Source organism: Dendrobates tinctorius, unplaced genomic scaffold, assembly GCF_039654945.1.
Source record: "Dendrobates tinctorius isolate UK_male_01 unplaced genomic scaffold, ASM3965494v1 ptg000032l, whole genome shotgun sequence".
In the NCBI taxonomy this organism is placed as follows: Eukaryota; Metazoa; Chordata; class Amphibia; order Anura; family Dendrobatidae; genus Dendrobates; species Dendrobates tinctorius.
In genome coordinates this window covers 4872804-4886366 of record NW_027361700.1, presented here as the reverse complement: position 1 = coordinate 4886366, position 13563 = coordinate 4872804, and the positions used below count along the sequence as shown (strand labels likewise).

Below are 13563 nucleotides of genomic sequence, written 5' to 3'. Positions count from 1 at the left end.
CAGTTCAAGGAACTCTCCTGGTAAATCCAGGACTGTTTGCAAGAATAATATCTTGGATAATAAAAAGGGTTTATATTGATATCCATTACCTTTCATGGTCTAGGGCAGCGTTCCCCAACTCCAGTCCTCAAGGCCCACCAACAGGTCATGTTTTCTGGATTTCCTTAGTATTGCCCAGGTGAGAATTGCATCACCTATACAATACAAGGGAAATCCTGAAAACATGACCTATTGGTGGGACTTGAGGACTGGAGTTGGAGAACCCTGGTCTAGGGTGCTTATGAATTAATGTCTAAAATCCCAGTAGTTAATTAGTTAACATGTAATATATTTGATTCTTAGATTACTGAAAGGGTTAATGGTGGGAATCTAAAGGCCCCTTTACATTTAGCAATGCACCAGTGATCCCGACCACGATATGACCCGGTCAGGATCGCTGGTGCACCGCTAAATAGTTGCTAGTGAGCTGCCACACAGGCAGATCTCACAGCGATGCAGCGACGCAGCAGCGGTCGTAACTTACCTTTCAGACGCGGCGATGATGACGTCCTCCACCCGCGTCCACGCGTCGCTCGTCGGCACCAGCAGGAAGCCCAGCAAGAAGTAGCCAACGAAAAATGGACCTGGACAATCTCGCGTGATCAGCGATAGCCAGCGGGGGAGCCGGTCGGAGGTAAGTATCACATGTAGCGATATCGCTAGCAATATCGCTGCTGCGTCACAAAATCGGTGACGTTTTAGCGATATTGCTAGCGATATTGCTATTTGTAAAGGGGCCTTAAGGCAAAAAGTGTACCTATAATTTCTGTATAGGGAATGTAAATCTGTTACTCTAAACTGTAAAGCGCTGCGAAATATGTTGGTGCTATATAAATAAAGATTATTATTATTATTATTAATACAAACCCAACCCCCAAATTATCTGTCAGCAGCCACCACTAGAGGGAGCTGATTGTAAAGCTTCTATTGAAGTCAATAATAAATTAGTATGCAGTAAAGCCACTTTGTGGTGGAGATTGAATTTCATCCCTTAACTGAATTGTTATATCTTGCTATAGTCTAGTGAACTGCATTTAGTCTTTATTGCAAAAAAAACAGCTGTAGACAGTGACATTTATGTTAAAGGAGGTTTTATTGGATGAACTGGATTTTATTCTCAACAAGTTGGGTGACAGCTTTGTCTTTCTTGTCCATCCTTATCATATTGATAAATACGACATCCCTCCAGATTCCTCTTTGGCATTCTATGTTATTCTTCCTAAAGCACCAGGCAATTTATTTGTCATATACAGCCCATATCAAGACAAGTATTTATCAAAAGCAGTGAAATGCACAGTGCCACACTGAACCCCATGGTAGAAAAAGGGTAAAATATTTACACAAGTCATGAAGCAACGTCTTTCGTATAAGATCACACGAAGCCTATAGAGTAAACTACTTTTAGATCCATTTACAGATAATATATTGAGCAGGGATCCCCATCCTGTGGCTCTCCAGCTGGTGCAAAACTACAGTTCCGAGCATGCTATAAAAGTGTCAGGGTGTTCTGAGTGTTCCCTATCTGTAAAGTCTGACCGTAATTCGGTCACTACAACTAGGTGGTCTTTGCTTTAGTAAATCAGTTGTCATATTACTAACCAGAGTCAGGGCTGGTGCCAGCACCAGGCAATCCTGGATAGATCTCAGGAGCTTAATGATGGAACCTATGGCAAGCTCGGTAAGCATGTTCTACATTTTTTATTTTCGGGTGGAGTAGACAGGAGTCCTACTCTGACCCTGTTGCTCAAGAGCCCAAAGCTCTAAGATGTGCACAACAGATTTATTAAAACTATCATCTGTACACGCAGGCCTCTCATCTTCTATTATATATAGATTTTATATTATGGAAAGGCTTATAGCTTCATCATAGTCCCAGGAACTTAGTACTAATTATCTTCGAAGCATGACCACAGCCCAGTTCTCCTTCTGAACTTCTCATTTGACTATGCTGAATGATCAAACCCTTTTGCTATCGATGGTAACATATATGTATCTTCAATACAATTTCTGAGACGTACATCCCTCAACTCAAACAACATACCTGACCTACAATAACAAATTTCACTGAGACCTCACTTATTGACCAATCTATCATATCTTAAAGGGAATCAATCAGTAGTTTTTTTCTATGTAATCTGAGAGCAACATGATGTAAAGTCAGGGACCCTGATTCTAGCGATGTATCACTTACCAGACTGTGTGGTGCAGTTTTGCTAGAATCCCTGTTTTCTCTGTTGTAAATGTAGTAGTGGTCATACTGCTGAGCTGTGTATAACTCCGCCCACATCCCTGATTGGCAGCTTCCTGTGTACACTGTATATTGTCAGCATGCTGCCAATCAGTGGTGGGGACGGGAATACACAGACTATCCTGGCTGACCTGCACGTGAGACCTAGTCAGACAGTGATAATCCTCTGTTGATAAAACACTGATTGTATTGAAACTATAACACAGCGTAACAAGTGACACATACCTGGAATCAGGCTCATTTGCTCTATATGCTGCTCTCATACTTAAATAGCAAAAACCTGCTGACAGATTCCTTTTAATATAGTGTAAACAGGTTAATTCTGGAGTCAATCATAGGATCTGGAAAGAAAACCTAGCTCTAACTTAGCCCCAAACGTATTTTCTTTAGTGATAACTGCTAACACAGTCTTGGTTATCCATAATCAGTCTGCAAACATTTCTCAATGTTGTTATTACTATTAATGTGCTAATATCTTCTTTAAGGGGCACTAAATATTAAAAAGCTCAGCCCAATCAGTATAATGTTTAATGCAACAGAAGACTTGAAAATATATGTGTCTCAATTGTCATATATACTCTGTCCCCACCTACACTCTCTCCAGCGCTAGTTCATGTGAAACGACAAGTTTATGTAAGGGTTGGGGTCTAATGTACTATATATCTTACTGCAAAGCATTCTACTAAAGGCAGAATCTTCCCCACTTTCACCAGTGATAGTTTATATGACACAACAATGTAAGGAATGGGGCCTAAAATGCTATATATCTTACTGAAAGGCATTTTGCCCCCAAAAAGGAATCTTGCCCGTTTACTCTGAATGCAATATAGGCTAGGTAAGCTAAGTGCTACCTTTCTAGCTAAACATCACATCCTAGACTTTGTCTAAAGGTGATGACTGTTTAATGTCCCTTTAAGAGAGAATGATATGCTTCCAGACACTGCGTCATAACTGCATTTTTTTTTTAATAAACACGTAATGGACAATCGCCCTGTTTTCATCTCATTAAAGTAAATGAGACTAGTGTGCTAGTAGAATGAGATAGTATAAGAGACGGCTGTGCTGCGTTTATACATATATTTATATATATTTGTATAGCAAAGACACAATCATTTTGAGTACTGAAATTGTGGCCTGCCTAATATAAAGGTGATTACATGTATTTGTGTAAAGAGCTGCAAAAAAAGTTAAAGAAAGATATTTGTGAGTATGAAAAAAAGAAATAAAATGTATCTGAAATGTGAAGGTTATAAATTGATCTGTCCAAATGGAAGGGTAACAAATCTTTGAACCCTTCCTAATCACTGTCGCTTCTCTCAGCAAAGACAGCGTCACTGTCCTCTGTGATCTGAAGAAGTACATTAGGGTCAGGGCTCTCTCCTCTCAGCAACTCGGTTCCCTCTTCTATCTCTTCACACTCTCCTCCCACTTCCACCATTTCTGTGGCCTGTACTTCGACTTCTCCCTCTCGGATCTTCTTGACATAGAAAGTGAACGGTGGAACCTTGTACACTGCTGTTTTGGAACGGGCATAGACAGGGTGGTCAGGAGTGAAGGACTTTTTGAATTTGTCCTTGGAGGTCTTGATCTTCTCTCGCCTTTCATTTGTCACAATCTTGGTTCCAAGCTTGGTCATTTTCTTCTCAATGTTGTGTCTGGTTTTCTCCAGGTTTTGTCTGGTCTTTTCCAAATTCTCTTTGGTTCTAACCTTGGTCTTTTCCATCTTTTCCTTTGAGAAAGCTTTCTTTATGTCATCGACTTTTCTCATTCCACTTCTCTTGATCTTCTCGGCTCTAGACTCTTCAATGGTTTCCTCTACTTCAACCTCCTCATCAGAAGACAGCTGGATTTGTTCTGGTTCGTCTTTGTTCTCCTTCTCTTGACCATCGTCTTCAACCTCCTGCTTTTCAGTGTCCTTTAGAGATTTGCTGATGCTGAGCTTGGATGGCATCTTCACCTCATCCTAGAAAGAAAAATATATATATATTATTTTGGGTTATCTTTCGATGACAAATATATAATGGTTACTTTAGTAAAGTATAATCAGAACAGTAAGGTAGCACATGCTTATAAAGTAAGAGTTCCCTCTTGTGGACTTCTATGGTAAAGTAAAAATCCTAATGACCAAACTTACGTTTCTATTCTCTAGCATTGTTTTATCAAGTAAAATACAATAACAAATTCCAATCAGGAGTATATATATATATATATATATATATATATATATATATATATATATACATACCGGTCTGGCAAAAATTAGGAGACCACTTTCAAATGTTCAGTTTGTCTGATTTTTCTCTTTATAGGTATATTTTTGAGTAAAATGTAAATTGTTCTTTTAGTCTACAAACTTCTGACTACATGTCTCCGAATTTCCAAGGAATAAATTTTGTAATTTTTTTTCTGACAAAGAAAAATTGTCAAAATTTAAAAAAACAACAGTGCTTTCAGACCTCAAATAATGCTAAGAAAACAAGTTCTTAATCATTTAGAAACAACAATACTAATGTTTTAACTCAGGAAGAGTTCAGAAATCAATATTTTGTGGAATAACCATGATTTTTAATCACAGCTTTCATGCGTCTTGGCATGCTTTCCACCAGTCTTTCACACTGCTTCTGGGGCAAAAATGTAAGCAGTTCTTTGATAGCTTGTGACTATTGATTACATTCCAGAGGTTTTCAATGGGGTTCAGGTCTGGAGAATGGGCTGCCCATGACAGGGTTTTGATGTGGTGGTCTCTTAATTTTTTTCAGAGCTTTATATCCAAATGAAATCTGATTTAATTCAGAAATAGAGCAAAAACACATCTGAATTCATAAAAACACTGGGAAAAGTGTTTGTGTTTGAGTCAAAAAGTAATTTCCGATAATATACTGCATATAGACACAGTAAAAATAATTCACAGAAAGAAGATGCATATTTATTATTAGTAAAGCACCATTGGTTCCATGGTGCTGTATTTAATACATGATGCAATAGTAACCAGTGTACAATGTAACATGCACGATATACAGTAGGACTTATTAGAAGGGATGGATCACTGAATAGCCAGAAAAACACAGAAGAAGTAAAGAAACTATCAATATCCCAAATTAGAATAAATTAGAAACCTTCATTGAAAAAATCATGGCGTATATGGGAACAGGGGAACTGACAAAATACATATGGTATATTGAGAAAGGAGCGCATGTCCAACAAGGAATCAATATACTGCGCAATCAAAGAGTACCTCACTCTGTGAATATCATAAAATATCTACTAGATAACAGTAAAAACATCCTATGCGGCCTAGGAGATCATCAGCCTGCTATAGAGTATTAGTGCAGGCTGTACTTAGAGGGCATTAATCAACAAGATTACAATGTACATGATGTCAGTATAAGCCCATTGTTATTGCATCATCCCATGTGGCCTAAGGAATCGCAAAAATTGCCTGCTAAACACAAATATATAAATAATAATAATAATAATAATACACAGCTAGAGATGTTGACTTTATAAACTTTTACAAAACAGAACCCAGGTTGTAGTAAGGAGAATGTACAGTATGCAATGGGTTAACAGTAGCCCTCATCCTACTCACCAAGTACCATATGTCATGGAGGCTTGGTGCCTGACACACATTCACTTTGTTCATTAGTTCAAATTGCAGCCAGCTTTTCACAATTTTCTGCAGTGAGTAACTGGCCGCTGGGGAAACATTTTCTTTTTTTTTTTTTTCCAGGGGCATACCGTATTATTTTCCACTCCTGTCCCATGCCAGAAATCTCTGTAGACCCAAAAATGTAGCTTTGTCCCACACAATCCCCGGAGCTGCTTTATAAGGAGGGTCTCATGGCTCAGCTCTACCTCTACAGTGACAAGATCTGCAGGATATATATGTATACGGTATATACATCTTACAAGCTGTTCATTGTTTTCACCAACAGAAAATGTCAGAGAAGAAGCTTCGGTTGTTATAGTAGAGGTGGTAGAGAATCTGATAAATAGGCCCCGGAGTGTCAGGACAGGAGTATGTTAATCCTGGTTTGGGGCTGTGTTGCTGTAGACCGGTATAGGTGGGTGTCATCATATCTTATTACTGGTCCCCAAAGTTCTAACACATTGTATTTTTATTTTATACTACAGTCAATAATCTAGCAGACGGGATCTCTGTGCCACACTATGTACAAACCTATGTTCTCCATGACAGCTTACCTGTCACTTGCCATGAATATGACATTATTTTAAATTGGTGTAAATACTGCTGTGCTACCTGAATCTGACGTGTTTTTCTTCCTTTGCCCCTCCATATGGCTTCCTCTTTCTTACATCTAAACCTAGTTTTGTTAGCCAAGGGGGTGTGATCTTTATGAACATGCCCAAAGAGGAGTTGAGGCTACCGCTCCTTTGGCTATAGACTGAATTTAAACACAAGGAAGAGAGGACCATTTCTTCGGAACTGAGAGGTTCTCAAAAACCATCACAGATTCAGGAGAACAGAGGCATTTAGACCAAGTGAAAAAAAAACTTCTAGCAAATGACTTTTTCTTTTTTTTAAAGGGAACTAGGTTTGGCTGATATAAGATGCGGCCACCGCCTTTCACGGCTTGATTACAGCATTCTATAATGCTGTAGATGAGCCCCTGTGCGACCTGCTGAAGAAGAACAAAAATAAGTTTTATTATACTCACCCGGGGGGGCGGCGGTTCGGTGCGGTCCGATGGGTGTAGCAGTTCCGGGTCTGGTGCCTCCCATCTTCTTACGATGACGCCCTCCTGCATTGCGCTGCTGCGCAGACGTACTTATCTGCCCTGTTGAGGGCAGAGCAGAGTACTGCAGTGCGTAGGCGTTGGGCCTCTCTGACCTTTCCCTGCGCACTGCAGTACTCTGCTTTGCCCTCAACAGGGCAGATAAGTACGCCTGCGCAGGAGCGCGATGCCGGGGAGCCTGTGAAGCAAGCAGGAGGGCAGCGATCATAAGAAGATGGGAGGCATCGGAACCCAGACCAGCGACACCCATCACTATGCTAGTAAAGCCAGAATTGAGCCCTGCTTTTTCTCACTTCCTATTCTATTCAACTCCTTTGGCATGGTTAAGGCTATGTGCCCATGTTAGCGTTTAAAACCTGACACAAAACCGGACTCCTTCCCAAAAAACACGCGTTTTTTTTCTGCGTTTTTATTATTTTTTTATTTTCGCCTTTTGCTCGGTTTTTGCTTAAAATCCGCACGTTTTTGATTTGTTTTTTCCGCGCGTCTTCTGGACTCATAGGAAATAGCTAAAAGCGCGGACTTATGCGGAAAATAATGAACATGCTGCATTTTTAGCTGCTAAGCGTTTCCTATGCGGAAAAAAACGCATCAATTGGCACAAAAAGGCCAAAATGCATTAAAATGAATGGGATGCTTATTTTAAGCGTTTCTGAAGCGTCTGATCCGGCGTAAACGCTTAAAAAAACGCAACGTGAGCAAACAGCCTAAAAGTTATTTTTCATTCCTATTACTTTTGGGATATTACTAGCACTTGTTTGGCCATCCAGCTTGTCCTATTGCAAGAGGATTGTGAACACTACAGCAGGGTTTTTTATACTTTCCTTTGTTAAATAAGATTTGGTTCAGGTGATCACCTAATCAGAAGCACATTAAGTAGAATGAGGTGTGGTCTGGCTGGAATTCAACTGACACTGGAATGGAATGGCTGTCACACATGTAGAGAAGCTGATTGTTATAAAACTGTGAAGTGGCCTCTTAATTTTTGACAGATCCGTAAGTGTATATATATATATATATATATATATATATATATATATATACTGTATATATATATTAGCTGAAGAGCCCGGCGTTGCCTGGGCATAGTAACCAACTGTGGTTAGTTATAACAAATTATAATGATTATATTGCACATAAAAACATTTCACATCATATATTCAACACTATAGATTTGCAACACAAATTAACTAAACGATTACCCAAGTATTGATAGTATTTTATTTTCAACTCATTCAAGAGCCTTTTGATAAACAACATGTTTGGTTTTTCCTTTCGGTGCAAAGATGAACAGATTTTTGGCAGTTCCAACTCTTGAACAGATCACGTAAAGTTGACCATGAGAAAAGCATGGAGAATGCAAATCGATCCCTACTACTTAAATTGATCCCTACTACTTTGAAGGACTGTCCCTGAGCATTGTTAATGGACATTGCAAATAGCAGTTGAACTGGAAACTGGAGGCGTTTAAAATAAAAAAACAAATCAGATGGAATGAGTGGAATTCTTGGAATGAAAATGTCCTCTCCTTTGGCACATCCTGTTTCTGAGCTGTGTATCTAACACTATCCTGTGTGATAATGTCTGCTGAGCTGTGTACCTAATCCTCTCCTGTGTGATACTTTCTGCTGAGCTGTGTATCTAATCCTATCGTGTGTTACTGACTGCTCAGCCGTGTATCTAATCCCATCCTGTGTGATACTGACTGCTGAGCAGTGTATCTAATCCTATTCTGTGTGATACTGTCTGCTGAGTAGTGTATCTAATCCTATCCTGTGTGATATTGACTGCTGAGCCGTGTGTCCAATCCTCTCCTGTGTGATACTGACTGCTGAGCTGTATATCTAATCCTATCCTGTGTGATACTGACTGCTGAGCTGTGTATCTAATCCTATCCTGTGTGATACTGGGCTCCCCCTGCAGTCTGTGTCAGAGGGTGGTCTGTGTTGGCATGGTAATAAATTGTGTTATTTCCAGCTTTACAGAAGGATGATAACACCATAGAAATGATAAGAATAATAGGCCTCAGTTACCACAACTGTCTACAAAGAAAACTGTTGCTGATAGCAACCAATCACAGCTCATTTTTCATCTTTTAAACAGCTCTGGGACAGTGTGGCGAGTTTTGAGTGGCAACTTTTGTGTTTTGACTCTTACGTGGGAAGGTTGGTGTATGTGTGGTGAAATGTGTGCTGAGGGTGGTATATGGGTTGAAGCACGTGGTAGTGTGTGGCGCATTTTGTGTGTGTGTTCATATCCCCGTGTGTGGTGAGTATCCTATGTCAGGGCCCCACCTTAGCAACTGTACGGTATATACTCTTTGGCACCATCACTCTCATTCTTTAAGTCCCCCTTGTTCACATCTGGCAGCTGTCAATTTGCCTCCAACACTTTTCCTTTCACTTTTTCCCCCATTATGTAGATAGGGGCAAAATTGTTTGGTGAATTGGTATGAGCGGGGTTAAAATTTCACCTCACAACATAGCCTATGACACTCTCGGGGTCCAGACGTGTGACTGTGCAATATTTTGTGTACACACATTCTGTACATACTGTACATACAAACATACACACACTCATTGAGCTTTATACATATATATATATATATATATATATATATATACAGTGCCTACAAGTAGTATTCAACCCCCTGCAGATTTAGCAGGTTTACACATTCGGAATTAACTTGGCATTGTGACATTTGGACTGTAGATCAGCCTGGAAGTGTGAAATGCACTGCAGCAAAAAATAATGTTATTTCTTTGTTTAATTTTTTCTTAAATTGTGAAAAGTTTATTCAGAGGGTCATTTATTATTCAACCCCTCAAACCACCAGAATTCTGTTTGGTTCCCCTAAAGTATTAGGAAGTATTTCAGGCACAAAGAACAATGAGCTTCACATGTTTGGATTAATTATCTCTTTTTCCAGCCTTTTCTGACTATTTAAGACCCTCCCCAAACTTGTGAACAGCACTCATACATGGTCAACATGGGAAAGACAAAGGAGCATTCCAAGGCCATCAGAGACAAGATCGTGGAGGGTCACAAGGCTGGCAAGGGGTACAAAACCCTTTCCAAGAAGTTGGGCCTACCTGTCTCCACTGTTGGGAGCATCATCCGGAAGTGGAAGGCTTATGGAACTACTGTTAGCCTTCCACGGCCTGGACAACCTTTAAAAGTTTCCTCCCGTGCCGAGGCCAGGCTTGTCCGAAGAGTCAAGGCTAACCCAAGGACAACAAGGAAGGAGCTCCGGGAAGATCTCATGGCAGTGGGGACATTGGTTTCAGTCAATACCATAAGTAACGTACTCCACCGCAATGGTCTCCGTTCCAGACGAGCCCGTAAGGTACCTTTACTTTCAAAGCGTCATGTCAAGGCTCGTCTACAGTTTGCTCATGATCACTTGGAGGACTCTGAGACAGACTGGTTCAAGGTTCTCTGGTCTGATGAGACCAAGATCGAGATCTTTGGTGCCAACCACACATGTGACGTTTGGAGACTGGATGGCACTGCATACGACCCCAAGAATACCATCCCTACAGTCAAGCAAGGTGGTGGCAGCATCATGCTGTGGGGCTGTTTCTCAGCCAAGGGGCCTGGCCATCTGGTCCGCATCCATGGGAAGATGGATAGCACGGCCTACCTGGAGATTTTGACCAAGAACCTCCGCTCCTCCATCAAGAATCTTAAGATGGGTCGTCATTTCATCTTCCAACAAGACAACGACCCAAAGCACACAGCCAAGAAAACCAAGGCCTGGTTCGAGAGGGAAAAAATCAAGGTGTTGCAGTGGCCTAGTCAGTCTCCTGACCTTAACCCAATTGAAAACTTGTGGAAGGAGCTCAAGATTAAAGTGCACATGAGACACCCAAAGAACCTAGATAACTTGGAGAAGATCTGCATGGAGGAGTGGGCCAAGATATCTCCAGAGACCTGTGCCGGCCTAATCAGGTCTTATAAAAGACGATTATTAGCTGTAATTGCAAACAAGAGCTATTCCACAAAATATTAAACCTAGGGGTTGAATAATAATTGACCCACACTTTTATGTTTAAAATGTATTAAAATTTAACTGAGCCACATAATTTTTTGTTTTTTTAAGATTTATGCATCTGTTAATAAATCCTGCTCTTGTTTGAAGTTTGAAGGCTCTAACTTATTTGCATCTTATCAAACCTGCTAAATCTGCAGGGGGTTGAATACTACTTGTAGGCACTGTATATATATATATATATATATATATATATACACACACACACAGTACAGACCAAAAGTTTGGACACACCTTCTCATTCAAAGAGTTTTCTTTATTTTCATGACTATGAAAGTTGTAGATTCACTCTGAAGGCATCAAAACTATGAATTATTTCATGGATCCGTACATTCCTCAACCAAGAATCTGCAAAACCCCTAGTCCATGCCTTCATCATCTCCCGCCTTGACTACTGCAACCTCCTGCTCTGTGGCCTCCCCTCTAACACTCCCGCACCCCTCCAATCTATTCTTAACTCTGCTGCCCGACTAATCCACCTGTCCCCCTGCTATTCCCCGGCCTCTCCCCTCTGTCAATCCCTGCACTGGCTCCCCAATACCCAAAGACTTCAGTTCAAAACCCTAACCATGACATACAAAGCCATCCACAACCTGAGTCCTCCGTACATCTGTGACCTAGTCTCCCGGTACTTACCTGCACAAAACCTCCGATCCTCACAAGATCTCCTTCTGTACTCCCCTCTTATCTCCTCTTCCCACCATCTCATACAAGATTTCTCCCGTGCATCCCCTCTACTCTGGAACTCTCTACCACAACATATCAGACTCTCGCCTACCATGAAAACCTTCAAAAAGAACTTGAAGACCTACGTCTTCCGACAAGCCTACAACTTGCAGTAACCACCAATCCACCAAACCGCTCCACGACCATCTCTACCCTCGCCTACTGTATCCTCACCCATCCCATTGTAGATTGTGAGCCCTCGCGGGCAGGGTCCTCGCTCATCCTGTACCAGTCGTGGCTTGTATTGTTTAAGATTACTGTACTTGTATGTATTATGTATACCCCTCCTCACATGTAAAGCGCCATGGAATAAATGGCGCTATAATAATAAATAATAATAATAATGAATTAACACATGTGGAATTATATAATTAACAAAAAAGTGTGAAACAACTGAAAATATGTCTTATATTCTAGGTTCTTCAAAGTAGCCACCTTTTGCTTTGATTACTGCTTTGCACACTCTTGGCATTCTCTTTATGAAGTTCAAAAGGTAGTCACCGGAAATGGTCTTCCAACAGTCTTGAAGGAGTTCCCAGAGATGCTTAGCACTTGTTGGCACTTTTGCCTTCACTCTGCGGTCCAGCTCACCCCAAACCATCTTGATTGGGTTCAGGTCTGGTGACTGTGGAGGCCAGGTCATCTGGCGTAGCACCCCATCACTCTTCTTCTTGGTCAAATAGCCCTTACACAGCCTGGAGGTGTGTTTGGGGTCATTGTCCTGTTGAAAAATAAATGATGGTCCAACTAAACGTAAACCGGATGGAATAGCATGTCGCTGCAAGATGCTGTGATAGCCATGCTGGTTCAGTATGCCTTCAATTTTTAATAAATCCCCAACAGTGTCACCAGCAAAGCACCCCCACACCATCACACCTCCTCCTCCATGCTTCATGGTGGGAACCAGGCATGTAGAGTCCATCCGTTCACCTTTTCTGCGTCGCACAAAGACACGGTGGTTGGAACCTAAGATCTCAAATTTGGACTCATCAGACCAAAGCACACATTTCCACTGGTCTAATGTCCATTCCTTGTGTTCTGTAGCCCAAACAAGTCTCTTCTGCTTTTGCCTGTCCTTAGCAGTGGTTTCCTAGCAGCTATTTTACCATGAAGGCCTGCTGCACAAAGTCTCCTCTTAACAGTTGTTGTAGAGATGTGTCTGCTGCTAGAACTCTGTGTGGCATTGATCTGGTCTCTAATCTGAGCTGCTGTTAACCTGCGATTTCTGAGGCTGGTGACTTGGATGAACTTATCCTCCACAACAGAGGTGACTCTTGGTCTTCCTTTCCTGGGGTGGTCATCATGTGAGCCAGTTTCTTTGTAGCGCTTGATGGCTTTTGCCACTGCACTTGGGGACACTTTCAAAGTTTTCCCAATTTTTCGGACTGACTGACCTTCATTTCTTAAAGTAATGATGGCCACTCGTTTTTCTTTACTTAGCTGTCTTTTTCTTGCCATAATACAAATTCTAACAGTCTATTCAGTAGGACTATCAGCTGTGTATCCACCAGACTTCTGCACAACACAACTAATGGTCCCAACCCCATTTATAAGGCAAGAAATCCCACTTATTAAACCTGACAGGGCACACCTGTGAAGTGAAAACCATTTCTGGTGACTACCTCTTGAAGCTCATCAAGAGAATGCCAGGAGTGTGCAAAGCAGTAATCAAAGCAAAAGGTGGCTACTTTGAAGAACCTAGAATGTAAGACATATTTTCAGTTGTTTCACACTTTTTTGTT

General features: G+C 41.0%; 1 protein-coding gene across 1 annotated transcript in view; it reads right to left on the bottom strand.

Moving 5' to 3' along the window:
• Nucleotides 1-1113: 1113 nt before the first annotated feature.
• CAVIN1 (caveolae associated protein 1) overlaps nt 1114-13563 on the bottom strand; it is a 104783-nt gene continuing 92333 nt past the window's right edge. The window contains exon 2 of the mRNA XM_073572338.1: nt 1114-4250. Coding sequence (XP_073428439.1) covers nt 3585-4250 — 666 coding nt within the window. The 3' untranslated portion in view covers nt 1114-3584. The remainder of the gene's footprint in view (nt 4251-13563) is intronic.